At 42.2% G+C, this 15,574-nt stretch overlaps 1 protein-coding gene across 2 annotated transcripts in view; it reads left to right on the plus strand.

The window, feature by feature from the left end:
* ITGA6 (integrin subunit alpha 6) overlaps positions 1–15,574 on the plus strand; it is a 76,347-nt gene that overhangs the window by 23,150 nt on the left and 37,623 nt on the right. For both annotated transcript variants that reach the window (XM_072961163.1, XM_072961162.1), the window contains exons 2-4: positions 10,530–10,654; positions 12,320–12,399; positions 13,765–14,020. In XM_072961163.1, coding sequence (XP_072817264.1) covers positions 10,530–10,654; positions 12,320–12,399; positions 13,765–14,020 — 461 coding nt within the window. The remainder of the gene's footprint in view (positions 1–10,529; positions 10,655–12,319; positions 12,400–13,764; positions 14,021–15,574) is intronic.

Consider the following 15,574-nt stretch of genomic DNA (forward strand, 5'->3'; position numbering starts at 1 on the left):
CAAAGGTCCTGAGCCAGGAGACAGCACGGTGGATGACGGATTTGAAAGAAACCCAGTGTAGTTAAAGGTCAAAAGTGAGGGAAAGGGTAAACTCAGGGTGTACTTTTCCCATATACTTGGCCTCAGCAAAAGCATTTTAGGTAACCATCCAAATTCAAGGTCTTGGTGTCTGAGTACAATTCAATAAGGAAGAGACTGTTTAGATTTCCTGCTGTAATAGGCAGAACGCCTGCAAATAGTCTATGTTCTAACCTCCCCCATCCCAAACCTGTGAATGTATTAGATTAAGTGGCAAAAAGGAATTAAAGTTGCAGATGGATCAAGTTTGCTAATCAGCTGACTTTAAGATTAGGGAGATTGTCCTGGATTATCCAGCTGGGCCAGTGTGATCACCGTGATTCTTATAAATGAAGAGGGAGGCCAGAAAGAGAGTTGAAGATTGTTGCTGCTAACCTTTCAATGTGCATTGAGGAATGCTGGCAGTTTGAAAAGCTGACAAGAGTGGGAAACATTCTCCTCCAACCTTCGGAAAGGAACTGCTGACACCTTGATTTTCAGCCCAGTGAGACCCATTTCAGACTTCCGAATTACAGGAACTTTAAGACAGTAAATCTGTATTGTTCTAAGCCACGAACTTTGTGGTAACTTGTTACAGGAGCCATGGAAAATGAACACACCTGCCCAACTCAGGGTCTCATTGCATGGATGGCTGTTGCCACCAAGTCACTTGGTAGTAATGACCTCTGGTACTCTGTGGTTTGCAGAGCAGTGGGGAGTGGCCCTTACACTTCCTACCTGGAGGGGGCTGATTGATCTGTGCGCATTCTTCAGTAAATATTTATCATGCGCTGCCACGTGCCGGGGCCTGTGCTGGATGCTTGGGATAAGTCCAAGGGTTGAAAACGAGACTTTTCGTGTCCTCGTGGAGCTTCCTTCTAGATGTGTCACAGCCCTGACCTATGCAGAGGGCTGACAACAGCCGAAATTTCATGTCCAGACATTCAGCCAGCTGGTAGGACACGGCTACGTGGTTGTGAATAGCAGTGACTCTCCCTGAAAAAGAAGTCAGCTTCCTATCTTGACTACCTAGATAAAACTAGTTTTCCTGTAACATAGTTATACTTAGTTTTTGGGTTGTTTGGAAATGATTCTTCACGACTAGTAGCACACATTCAATACAATAATATTTGCTAATGCACAGCTCACTGCTCCTGGATATAAATTCTTGCGAATGCAGAGTTCTCACATATATTTTTTTCCTTACCATATGTATTTTTAGATCTCCAAATAACCAGTCATCGAAATAAGGAGAATAGTTTAAGTTTTATAACTTTAATAATATGGAATAGTAATATATAGTATATGTGGTGTTTGGAAAGCCTAACATGGGGTTAGTCTGATGATTGATTTTTCTAATTCCAAAGAGGGAAGAAGCAGGCCCTTTCTCCTCTAAAGGAATTTGAGGAGAATTTGAGGTGCAGGGCTTAGATGAAAAAATGAGCAAGCTTTAATGCCTCCTCTTCTCCTCTTCACCAGGTGGAGAAGGAAAGGACAGAATTGGGCAGGCCACCAAGTTTGCTGATGGGGGCCGGGGTGCTGGGAGGGTGTGGACGTTCCCTATTGACCACTGGTCCTTGGAAAGCAGGTCGTTCTCCCTCCAGCCAGAGGAGGGACAGTGCTTCTGGCCAGGAGAGAGGGGCTCTTATAAGGCCAGTGGAGCTTTGGTGACCAGACAAGCTGCCCTCGGGTAATCTGGTCATGTAGGGATGGACTGTAGGGCCTCCAGGCCAAAACAGCTCACCAGTACCTGTGAAACCGCGGCCAAACCCAAGTATGAAGCTGGAATTTCCAGGACAGTATTATTAAATTCAGGTGGTTGCACCAGTCAGGTTACATGGCTAGCTTTCTATCTGAGGCTGGGATGACCGTATAATTTGTCTACCAAACTGGGACGTTTTTGACAAGGAAAGGGAGCCCAGGACAGCAGGTATGAATCAGGAGTGTCCTCGGAAACCCTGGACCTGTGGTCAGCCTAGCGAAGGGCTGGAAGCTTTAACCACTTTGTGGACAGTCTGACCAGAAGTGGCCCAGTACAACATGGTCTTTGTGTGGAAGGGCCTAGACTTTCCAGAGGAAGAGAAGGCGTGACCCCTGAGAGGCCTGTCCACAGCACAGAGCACTCTCCAATTTGGGGTTTTACAGATGTTTCCCATACATCCTTAAATATAACTTAAGATCTCTTTTTTATGCTCAGATTATTTTCCACCTTATATTTGAGCCCTTATAAAATTGTTCTGTGAGAGCTGCCCTCTTGATTACTTGAACAGCAAAGTTTTGTTTGCTATAAACAAATTAGCCTAAAAGGACAATCAGTTGTAATTGTGGATGCTGATAGAGGTTAATTTTGTTTTAAAATATTTTAAATAAAATAAATTGATTTTTAAACAGGAAGCAAAGAAATTAGCTCACATTTAGTAATAATTCCTCAGGATTGACACCCTAATTGCAAGTCTTGGATGTTGTTATAAAGTTTAAAATGTCCTAGAAATGCTCTGGGAAACTGGTTTAGACATTGCCTTCTGAAAGTAATGTCAAAGCAGCATATGGGGTGTGAATAAAAGGGCCTCATGGAATAAGAATAAAACTATGAATGTTTAATATAATGTTATTTTAAATGTTGGCATAAATGATCAAATGTTGTCAATGGACTATTTCTCCTACATTTGTAAAGGCTTATATATACAAAAAACTTTTTTTAAAAATTTTTTTTCCCCATGCATGGAGTCTTATGAGGCATACCTGGTGTATGAGGGGCAGTGATAATGATGCAGAGATGTGTGGTGACAGCTGGGAGAAAGCTAGTTGCCTTCAAACTGTGAGGAATCTTGGCTAGGTTGAAAATCTGATTCCTTTAAGTAATGACTGAATTTTGACTTCCGGTTCCAGCTGGGTGACTAGCTGTACAGATTTCCCTCCGGGCTCCTCAAGGCTCCATGATGGCTGAGAGATTATTACTAAATGGCAGAAAGCAGATGGGATCTGGCTGATGACCTGAACGAGGGAGGAGGCCACACTCAGGATCATCCTGCAGGGACTGGGGAAAGGGGGGCAGATGATCTGCCCTGTGACCACAATGAGAATCATCAGGTGAGGCAGGGGTTGGGAACGAGGCGTGACTCTGGAAGGCCTGTGTGCTGGACCACAGATGCCAGGTGACACCGTCATTCCCTGTCTCTCCAGACAGAGTAGAGGATGCTGGCATTTAATAGTCTGGCAAAAAAACAAAACAAAAACCCATAGTACTTTTTTGGGGGGGAAGGGGATGGGAATGTTGACAGGTGCATGTTTTCCAAAGCTTAAATTGATTATAAGTCAATTAAAAATAAGAAAGAATGGATTTTTGTAGAGGTAGGCAAGGCAGTTACAGTATTTTAAAAAAACAGCTAGGGAAAGCTAAAGCTTCTAGTGTGAATGCTGGCACCCCAAGAACTAAGCCTTTCTCCTCAAGCATTTGAAGACTGGCTTGCAGTCCTGACAGCAGCTCCCTACCCACTCACTTAAAGCAAATCCTTCTGTCAGCAGACCCCACCCAGGACTCCCTTTCAGAATTCCTGATCCGGGTGAGACCAAGCCAAAAATGGACCTTTTTAGACAAGAGCAAAACAAGAGAACCCAGGATTATCAGGCATGTGATGAGAGCTAGCCCCATAAAAGGGAAGTAAACCAAAAGAAAAATTGGAAGAAACAGAAAATCCAGGAACAGAAAAAGAATGGAGGGGAAAAAAATACTTCTAGGCAAAATGCTTAGAATTTTAAGAACATGTTAATCCACAAAATAAGAATAGGGTGCATTGTTGCGTAAAAGGCACAAGCAAAACAAAGAGCGAGTTTTTGGCAATTACAGATATAACTGATGAGATTTCAAAATTTCACTAGAAATACTAGAGAATTAAGGCAAATCTCAACCACAGAGAGGGAAGGAAAAAGATTAACCCAGGAGGTCCGACACCTGACTAGCCATGCAACAAGTGGCATGATCTATGCACTGTAAGAATTTCTTGGAAGTTAGTGTCCTAAGTGTCTAGGCTGAAAGAGGCCACGCAGTGCACAGTGAGTAAAGGCTCGCACTCACGCTGGGTACAGTGGGGAGCCTAGGAGTTGCCTTAAAGAAATGAAAAGTGGACTTACGATGGAATTTTCATGGGCAACACTGGATACTAGAATAAATTAGAGCAGTAACATTAAAGTTCTGAAGAAAGTGTTTTCCAACCTAAAGTCTTACACCCACGCCATCAGTCAAGAGTGAGAGCAGAGTGACATTTTTTTATAGCAGGGACTCAGTTTACCTGTCATGGTCTTAGGATGATACTTAAGAAAATAATTCAAATGGGAAACGTGCGATCCTAGGACACAACAGATGAACCCCGGAGGGCAGTGAGGGAAGTGCTGGGATGACCCGGTACAGCAGGCCTAGGGGAACAGGCAGCCCGTGGGGTGCCAGAAGGTCAAGGGCTCTGGAGGAAGCCTGAGTAAACAAGAGATCCTGATCCTATATAAGGTGTGATTGGGAGCTTAGAAATGATGGAGACTAGAATAAAAGCAAACAACCTAACCGGGGGTTACGAGAAACGCCAAGAAAAGCAAAAGTCACAGTCCAAATGTGAAGTACACCAAACAATTGATAGACTGTAAGGAAAACAAGTCTGTCTGACCTTGATGCTAGGAGCAGTATCCTTGGAGGCCAAGGGCTTCTGATACTGGTCCCAGATAGAGGATAATTTAATGCAGTTTGGTTCAGCACTGAATATTTACCTGGTTACATAAAAGAACAGGTTACCAAACTGTGGTTACCAGACAAAAATGTAAATGGTAATAGCCCTGCTAACAGTGTAAAAATATGGCCAGGGGATGGTAGGACTTGGAGAAATTAAGAGAAGTCGGGGAGAAAGTGTCAGAGTGCTGATGGCGTAAACTTCTCAACTGGGGAGTGCAGGGATTTTGTCAGAAGTTGATGAAAGGAAAATAGAAGTTAAAATATAATTACTTAAAGGGTAGCAAATAGAAGAATTAAAGTCATATAGTTATTAAACATAGGAGGGAAAGTAGCAAATAGTTTAAGCTCTCCCCTTTTCATATGTGCGGTCAACAGTTAATTACCTAAAGCTGATAGATAAATATATCAGCATCTTATCTAGAGTCATGGAGAAGTAAACCCAGAATTAAAAAAAAAAAAAAGTTTTGCCCAGAGAGTGGGGCTTGGAATGAGTGGAAAATCTGTGGCTTTCTGCTATAAGTTTTGTTTTGTTTTGTTTTGTTTTCAGTTCTTTCTTTTTGATTTCTTGCCATTTATATTTATTAAAAATTAAAGATTGACTTTGAAGATGGGTTAAGTGTAGAGGTGACACAGTTGAATTATTAATGCCATCTTCTAATTTAAAGCTAATTCGGACAAACTAAGAAGGCTGTGTTTTAAATTAAGCAATAATAGTGTCCTTGTTCTAATGAAGCAATATTTCACATTTCCTGGGACAGAGTTGCACAGTTAGAGGCAGAATCTTTAATCCTTGAGGAAATGAATTATTGCCAAAAACAATGAAGCAAAGCTGCTATTGTTCTTAGAGTTTTCAAAGTACCCCAGTACTTAGAGCTTTTGAAGTAGTTATGCAAAAGAATACCAGCTCTACTTGGGGGAGAGGTTGACTATGTGAAAAAAGAAGTATGGCATACTTGGGGTCTGAAATAACCCTGTGGCTAATAGCATGGTAGTGGGTCCTGAGTCTGTGCTAAGAATTCTGATCCAGACTCCAAAGACCTGAATTTATATCACGTGCTCAGTCGCTGCCACACTTGTGTAGTTAGCCTTTCACATTGTTTTACTCTTTCACATTTTATTTCTCATCTTTAAAGATGATATGGTTTTGAGTTTAGCATTTAAAAGGAGAGTTTCCAATGTGTTGGAATCCTAAAGCAGTTTTGGTCTCAGTACAGCTTGAAAACAGTAGAGGTGATTGTCTACTGGCCCTGTGGAAAGCAATTTGGGAAGTAATCTTCCTGTTCCTTTTGGTGTCTAAAACAATCTTAGCTCAAACCAGGTTCTTGCCCTCCCTTGACGACAGTCTTTCTTTTGACCTGATATGGGAATAGGCTTCGCAGACCCTGTTCCGTTCGTTTCTACCACTTCCCTTCAAAGGCCATAACTTCTGTCCCTGGGTCTGTTACTCTGAACGTGAGTTGTTCCTGTAGTTCTTACTTCCTCCTCACTGGGTGGGTTGGTATAAAGAACCCTGTTGCTGCTGCTGCTGCTGCTGCTGCTTCTTAAAAGAAAATGAACCGAACAGCCTGGCAGCTGCTGCCCAAGCCCTGGGAGTTGCTGTGGGTATCCTGGCAGTGCCCAGAGTGCCTGCTGCTCACACTGAGCCCAGCCTCAAAGGGATCTGAGCAGAAACGATTTGAGTGTGGCCTGCACCTTCCCCCAGATGCAGACCGTCCTTCCTAGAGCTGCGCGCGCTCGCCTGCTGGCGCAGGAGCTGGCTGTGTTCCTGTGGCTTAGATCAGTGCCCAGGTCCTCAGGGACTTAATTAGGATGTCAATAGGTTGTACCAGGGATGGTCTCGTTGACTAGACACGGATCTATTTTCAGTTATTTGTCCTTGCCAGACATAGTCTCAGCTGATCATCTTTGATTAAAGCTGGTTCTAAGCAGAACTAAGAGTTTGCTTATTTTCTGAACCAGGGAGGGCAATTTTACCTTGAGGATTAAGACACCTGCTAGTTGCTGAGTTTGGGGGGATTACTGTGTTCTCTCCCACCAAGGTGCTTCCTTACCTTTTCTATGACTGATTTTATCTGACCTAACTCCACCTGATCCCCCCTCCCTGCAGTCATTGTTCTCCTGATTCTTCTGTAAGTGCAGTGCAGTCCCAGGGAATGGAGTGCAGCCAGAGCAGCACCCCCCCCCCCACTAGTGGGCATCCACTCTTCCTCCTCTGGCTGCCCAGATGGGGGCTGAGGCCACAGAGCACCCCTGCCTCCCTCCATATGAGTTCAGGCAGATTCTGAAGTGGGCTCACTGTGCCAGCTGTCCAGGGACCTGGGAGGAAGGGCAGTGCTGCGGACACAGGAGGCAGGGTGACAGCTGACGTTATTCTCCAGAGGTACATTTCTCTTATTTTGTCAAGTTCTCTTTTCCTATGTGTTGCCTGCCCCTACCACCAAAACAAACAAACAAACAAACAAAAAGCAACCTTTCCTACTGCTTGCATCCTTCTGTGTGGTCAGCTTTCAAGTGCAGTGGCCACCACAAATAAAATGGGAGGACTTCTACAAGCGCCCGGCTCTTGTAGCACACAGGAATTCTTGTTGCCATGGCCCCTACAACCAGCCAGCAGGCTGGAGTTAAAGGTCTACCCTGCCATGCACGCGTGTTAGAGGCCTGCCCTTTAAGGGTCAGGGGACAGTGTAAGATGCAGGGACCAAGGAGGGAGAAACCCTCCCCACAGCCAGGGGAAGAGGGGCTGGAGGGAGTGGCCCGCTCTGAAGGACTGCCCACATAAGTGGAACAATGTCCGCAGCCTTTTCAACAACAGGAAACCCGGAAGCACCTGTCCCCTGACGGGCACAACGCTCAGTGAAGGCGGGGGCTCGAAGGGCTCCGCGGATGCGCTTCTGTGACCCTTCGCACCCTAATGCGGAGCTCTGCGGACCAGGCCGCCCAGCCCCAACCTTGCTGCATCGCCGATCCCCCTCCTCCATTTCCTCCGGCTCCTTCCCTCTCAGCCTTTGCAGCCTAAGGAAGCAAAGCTGTGCCCCTGACCAGGCCACCTCCAGCTCATGTCATCGCTAGGTGACACTCTTCCTCCCCGGCAGGTTTGGCGCCCTCTGGACCGCGCACAGCACCCTGCCCACCTCGCATTGCCTCTGCTTCCCTGTGGTTTAAGGAGTCGCTTGTGGATCAGGCTCCCGCAGGGCCAGGGCTCAGCAGGGAGGGGGCAATTCTTATGCACCCTAGGAGGCTCTTGGGTGTGAAATGACTAATGAATGAGTGAGCGAGTGAGCAAGTCAACAGGAAGGAACAAGCTGGTACCTGCCTTCCGTAGCTGGTCAGCCTCCTTGGGCGGGCCTGAGGAGCGGGAGTGGTCAGAGAGGCTACACAGTAATAACCTTGGAACTCCTGGCCTGTTCTTTATGGCCTTCCCCATTGGAGTTGGTTACCTTTGCAGGAAAACTCCTCCCCTCCTTCACCCCACCCAGCTGCAGTAATGCTTTGACTCTGCCTTCCCTTACCTTCCTGAATTACTTACTGATTCAGAAAATGAAACGGTTCTTGTTTCAGTGTTTCATTTGTGTAGGTTTTGCCCTTTCAGCTAAATCGCAAACACCTTAAAATCCTGGGTTTTATTTCCTAGAAAGCGATTTAGAGGAATGGAGAAAACGTTACTCCAAAGTAGCTTTTTTTCCCTGGCTATCATCTGAGATCTTACTTACCCTCCTTCCAAAGGCCTCTGTTTCCTCATCCGTAAAGTTAAGGAGCTGGACGCATTCTCTGGTTCCTCCAGTGCCAACATCCTGTGCTTCTGTGCTTCTGATCTCAGCCCTTGGCTTATTCCTCCCAGACTCTGGGACGGGGTTCCTGCCCCACACCTGCTGGGTAATTGAACTTGTTCACACACAGTCTAGGCTCATTCACCTCTCAGCTATTTGTCGGGGCGCCTGGGATCAGGGATTATGTTAGTGGAATAGATGGAGGGCAGCTCTTGGCCTTGCCTCTGCCTAGAAGCTCCACGCACCAAGGACTGCACCTTGGTCCTGCCCAGTCTCTGCTCCAGTTCTGTACCTTGGTGTTTGCTACTTCGTCCCTTAAATGTAGGACGGATTAGAGGTGGAGGCTGATGGTGCCATGCTATCTAGGGCTCAGAGGAAGGATGGTGCTGGGGATACGTGTTCCCACGTGAGCCAGCCCTCATTTTGTTAGACCCACTTCACTGGCTCTCCATGGGCAGAGTCTGGCTCCCCTCTCGTTTCCTGAGTTCATTTCCCTCCCATTGTACCCAATACATTGCATTGGTTTAAAAAAAATGTACATCCTTTATTGGGATTGCAGTGGAGACAGAGGTGGTAGGGACTGTCATTTGTGGGGTTTATTGTTCGTTTTTGTTCTTTTGGCATCTGATATTTGTGAGTTTCTTGAAGGCCAGGAGTGGCTTTTCTGTTTGGGAGTTTGTTGTCTGTTCACTCTTTTCCCATCCCTTTTCCCTGACTCCAGCCTTGTTTCTCTTTCAGCTCTGTTTCTCTCTGTCAAATCAGGTGTATGTTGTTTCTTTTTGTTTCTTTTCCCTGTTGTTCATCAGTCAGCCAGATCCCAAAGGTTGCAATACTGATGGTATTATTAACGAAAGTCAGGCAGCAGAAAAGTAATGGGTCTCTAAAGATCCCCCTGGCTGGGAAACTGAGCTTTTAAGCATTGTGGCTTTGGATTAGGAGCCCCTCTTACAGGAGATGGCAGGAACCCTGGGGCGGGAGGAGAGAGGGAATATTATGATGTCTAGTACATAAATGGTATTCTCAGACCCTCCCTGCGTCCTTTGTGGAGGCTGATGGGAAGATAGAGGGAGGAGCTTGTTGGAGATGACCAGCGCCCCAGGAAGTAAGAATCGATGCAAAAAGAGGCTGCAGAACAGAGCAATTCGGTCCAGTTTTTTTCTTGGGCAGAGGTTTGGTCCTGAATCAGTATTGTTAAAAGGTAAGCTGAGGCATAGTACAAATTTTATAAGTTTATCTGAGCAAAAGTTGGCGCAAATCAGGCAGTGTCAAACTGGAAGTGGTTAGGAGGGCTCTGCCCACAGGAGCAGGGAAAGATTTAAAGAAAGTAAGGGAGCAAAGCAAGGAAATTATTTAATCGGCTGTGGCTGTTTGTGATTAGTTGTCCTCAGGGTTTGGTTTTGTAACCTTGAGGCATTTCCAGGCTGAGATCTTGCTTTGCTTCCTTAGGCTGCTACAGAATTAAGGTCACCAAAGTCTCATGGCCTCCTAGTTCATTAATTTACCAGTCTGTAAACGGAAAGTCTCAGGGATAGTCAAAATTACCTTTGAAAAATACCTCAGGAAGGCGTAGTTGGAAGTGGGCATATTATCGGTTGTTAAGTTTGGTGTGACCATTTTTTTTCTCCAGTGTGGGAGTGTTTGTTTTGTCTGAGTTCCTCATGATGTCCTTGTCTCAGATGTAGGAGGCAAGCCCTATGGGAAGTCTGTCTTCTAAAGCACCAGCCACACTCAGCGGAGATACTGGTACTATGGTAGTATGATGCTGATACGTCTGCCTTGTTTCAGCAGCCCCACTTCCTGTGCTTGCCTTGCGTTAAGGTGTGTGTGGGTTGCATGAACCAGCCACAGGGCTCTGCCTTTACCCTCCCTAGCAGAGAATTAGGGGTCTCCTTGACAAAGAATAATCCTGATATCTCTTGCTTCTGACTAATTGAAGTGTTAAATGCAGTATTCAGCTTAAATCTCCATATTCTCTGTTTTGTCAACAGGTTGCTTGTGGGGGCCCCACGGGCAGTGGCCCTTCCGCTGCAGAAGGCCAACAGAACAGGAGGCTTGTACAGCTGCGACATCACCTCCCGAGGGCCTTGCACGCGGATTGAATTTGATAACGATGGTGTGTTCTTCTGCACTTGCTCGGGGTTCTGATCAGCTCGCCTGTACCCCCACTTGCCCTTTCCAGGAGGAAGGAACGAGGGGACAAGGATTTATTCTTGGAGAGAGTATCAGCCTTGACTGTTTCTTGCTTGCCTTGAGAATATTTACTTTCTAAATCACTTGGGCTGCAGGATGTTTGTTGCCCCGCCTGACTTGCTTTCTAAACTGATACAGTGTATTGATGTTGCCACCTAGTGATGTGTTCCGGTTCCACAGGAGATTGTAGAAAAACTGAATTCAGAGCAGGGAAGAAAATTGTGCACATCTTGTACTTGGCAGCCAAAAGTTCTCATTTGCTGTTAAAAAATATTTGTGAGAAAGACTACGTGAATATCAGCTCTTTCTAGAATAGAGAACTGACCAACATGGATAAGTTTTGCCCTACTATCTATTAGACAGAGGTTTGTTTTGTTCAGACTCTGTGTGGTAGGCAGAGCAGTTAGTGTCCTGAGAAGCTCCAGACAAACCTAATTTGACATACTTGGTCTAAGGAGATTTGCTGATTCATGTTAATGTTCTCTTTTTTCCATCTTTTAGAAACTTTTTTTTTTTTTTTTTTTTACTGATTAGAAAACAATACACGTTAGCTGTGGGAAACTTGTAAATGACATTGAACTATAAAAAAGAAATTTCAAACCCACTGGTAATCTAGACATAATCACTCTAACATTTTGGCTATTTTCCTTCTGTTAAAGTTGTTTACTTTTTAATATTTTTGTAATGATTCAAGTAAAAATTATGCCTGCCTTCTCATTGAGGAAGGCAAACATTTGGATGTAGGGTCATACAGGAGGTTCAGATCGATACTGAAATGAGCACATGGTGATACTTGTGGTTTCTCTCTCTTGCTCTTTTTTGTAGGGAGGAGATAAAAAAATATCGCTCTCTTTTTTGCATTCATAGAAAGATATCAAGTGAACCTGAGGCTTTGTCTTCCCATCTCCAGTAAAGAAAAGAACAGTTCATGCTGTAACAAATTTAGGAGTATGTAAAGTGCCTACTTCTTGTTAGTTTGGATGGTAGTTCCAATTTGGAAATTGGATTTTTACGTTGTTGCTTTAAGGGGCATATGTTGGAGGGCTTACTCCTTAGTCTTAAAACAAATACCTTTTTATACTTGACCCTGCAGGTCAGAGAGGGTGAAGAGCTACCAGGTAGAGATATGTATTTTATATAAAGAATTTTATGAAACATTCATACTAATAACCACTTACCCATATTCTTAACATGAGAAGTAATTTTTCTAGAGTGAGTAACTGAATTTTCTAAGTACTTAGACTTGGAGTCAAGGTAATTTAGAAGCTATTTCTTATATATATATATATATATATATATATATATATATATATATATATTTAATTTTCCTTATTGAGGTATATAGTCAGTTTATAATGTGATTTCTGGTGTACAGCACAGCGATTCCATTTTATATATATAATAAGTATATAGAATATATATATTCTTTTCATATTCTTTTTCATTACAGGCTATGACAAGGTATTGAATACAGCGCCCTGAGCTATATAGTGGACTTTGCTATCTATCTTATATTTTTGTTCATTTATTGGTTCATTGTGGTGGCTTTGAAGTCCTGTGTGTATGTAACCTGTGCTTCTTTCCACAGCTGACCCTTCATCAGAAAGCAAGGAAGATCAGTGGATGGGGGTCACCGTCCAGAGCCAAGGTCCTGGGGGCAAAGTTGTGGTGAGTGTGTCCATTCCACAATGTCCAAGTGCCTGCTGGGTACCAGCACTGAGCTTACAGCAGTAAACAGAACAGGCAGAGCTCCTGCCTGCATGGAGTGTACATTCTAGAATACTGACTGCTTTAAAGCAGGAATTGTCATCAAGTTTCAAGAAGAGGTCAAAGCATTATTTTTCCTGTGATTCCTGATATACTTTGAAACAGCTTTGCAACCTGTTTTTCTGAAGAACTTTCAGATTCAAAGAACTTTTTAAAAAAACTTTATTGAATATCCTTAAAATTCTAGATGGTCTTTAAAACAAAAAAGCAAAGCAAAACTAGATGTAGTTTTTGTCCCAGGAATGAATGTAGATGAGTTATAAAAAATGTGAGAATGGACATGGAAAGTAAGATCCGATCATGGATATACAAGATGGCCTTGGAGGTGCCAGGCTAGATTATGATGATCTTTTGTGTCTCTTTCAAAGTTTGCTTGCTGTAACAAATTTATGTAGAATTTTGAAAAAAAAAAAAAGGAGAATTTCACTGAACATTGAATTTTTATAGTTAAGGAGTTGCATTATGGGAAATTGACTTGGACATTGTATTTTCAGCCTGTGTTGCATGGAGGGTGACCATGAATGACCTGTAAAATTAGAGATTATTTCATCTCTCTTGGCAGCGTAATTCTCTCTGACTTTTTCTTTTTTTTTAATTTTGTGGGGAGGAGGTAATTAGGCTTATTTATTTTTGGAGGAGGTACTGGGGATTGAACCAGGAGCTTGTGCATGCTAAGCATGTGCTCTACCACTTGAGCTATACCCTGCCCACCCCTACCCCCCACCTTTTAAAATAAACTTAATCTTAGAGTTTAGAGGCTAAGTTAGTTTGGATTGGTTATAAGGAAATAGTGTGGATAAAAGGGAAATGTCTTTGTTTTAGCTGTGTTTGCCTGATCCCTCAGAAAATAAGCCCATGATTTCTCTCCTTTGGAACATGATTACTTATTTTCACAAATAAACTGATGTGAAGCTTTATACAGCCATTAAAAGCCAATTAAACTGAGAAGATGAAATAAGGTGTTGCCCATTGTTTATGTGACAGGTACATTGACAAATAATTGCCCGGATTAAAGATTGACGTTCAGTATTTGGATTGGAGCGTTATTCTCTGAGTGAAGCTAAGGCAGAAGTCCTATGCTAGATAATGTCTCCCTTGTGACACTTTGGGGACAATTTACTGGTTTTTGGATCCAATCTCAGGATGAGGACGCATTTAAATCCCATTTAGATTTAGCCTCTTTACTATTGACAATTTTATCAATTTAGAATAAAAAACGTAAGGTTTGCAGACATATATGGGCTACTTTCTTCCATCTGTTTGCAGACGTGTGCTCATCGATACGAAAAAAGGCAACATGTTAATACAAAACAGGAATCCCGTGACATCTTTGGAAGGTGTTACGTCCTAAGTCAGAACCTCAGGATTGAAGATGACATGGATGGAGGAGACTGGTGTTTTTGTGATGGCCGACTGAGGGGTCATGAAAAATTTGGTTCTTGCCAGCAAGGTGTAGCAGCTACTTTTACTAAAGACTTTCATTACATTGTGTTTGGAGCCCCAGGCACTTATAACTGGAAAGGTATGACATGTATTTATAGAAATAGAGATTTTATATGACTACATAATTTCTAGTCTATGCACCATAATTTAGTACATTTTAAGTTAAAACAAAATGTGTTACAAGGCACTTGTGTGTTATAGAAATAGGATAGGATATTAAAATATCTAAGTTCTGATTTTTAAAAAGTTATAATGGTGGAAATGTATGTTTTAAGAGATTTTAAAACATGATGTTTTAAAAACCAGCAATTTATGTTAATGTAAGTAGTTATTTTTTTTCTGTAAGAATATAATTAACATGGGTATTTTTTGCTGTTTTATATTTGCCTATTTCATGAAGCTGAAAGTTCTAATTTTAAGGTAGGGATCTGAAAACTGAGAAGAACTGAGTATTGTCATGTGCAAATAACATATTAATACAGAATTTTGTTTCATTATATATTGAAAGGCTGTGTTTTGCAAAAACGCAGTAGAGTTAGAAGGATAGATGACAAATTAGGGAGTTTTGAGATGCTAACTTCAGATAACTTGGGGAAAAGTTGTTTAATGGTATTATTGAGATAATATCTTGATGTGGGTAAAAGGAGACATTGGGAGGAAGGGAACAGAATGGCCCACATTTTTTGCCTGGATGAACCTGGTCAGAGCTCCTGGAATAAAAATTTAACTTCTCTGAAGAAATTAAGCAGATATAGAAAACCCCTGTGTTATAAAGGACAATTAACCTAACTCTAATCCATAATGAAAAGAAATGCATCTGATTTGAAAATAAAACTTTTTTTGGAGAAAATTTATTAAAATGAATTCTATGTTATAACATTTTCGCTAGTCAGGAAAAACTTGGGATAAAAAAATCTCCAAGTTTTAATTCTAACTATTAGAAATGATCCTTGAGAACACCTTCCTCTGTATGTCATTTACTTTGAGAGCAAAGTTTCTTTGGCCTCCCTGCCCACAACCGAGTCTTTCATAGAACAGTGTTAGTCAGGTGATCTTGACCCAACTGAAGTGTCACATTGAATTTAGAAAGAATTTTATTTTAGCAAGAATAGATGCCCTACATGTAAAACAAAACAATAAAAACATCCACCAATCATTTATGCTTTAGTTTATGGAAAACATGTCTTAATCTGTTTTATGAACTCTGACATAAGATTTTACTATTAAAAAAGAAACCATACAGTGGGTTTACCATATGAAATCTCTTTTCAGTTATTAGTTGTAAAATTTTTTTTGAAGATTTTAAATCTTTGGTCAAAGTGATTTGAAGAAAAGATCAATATATTAATTTCACTTTTATACTATAAACAAGAAGGTAAATTGATTTAGAATGATAGAAAATGTAAAATATGCCAGGCTCATATAATTTTTAAAAATGTCTTTTGTAGGTTTGCTTAACTAAGTAAACATTCCATTTTCCACCTAGTTTCATGGCGTTATAAAGATAATTCATGAAAATGCATGGATTTTTTTTTATTAGTGGAACAGATTTCTTTGATGTAAACATTTACATGAACATGATTTTTTTTAACATTTCATAACCTCAAAAGTCATCACTTTCTTCTGCCTTTTC

This window comes from Vicugna pacos, chromosome 5, assembly GCF_048564905.1.
Source record: "Vicugna pacos chromosome 5, VicPac4, whole genome shotgun sequence".
NCBI lineage: Eukaryota > Metazoa > Chordata > Mammalia > Artiodactyla > Camelidae > Vicugna > Vicugna pacos.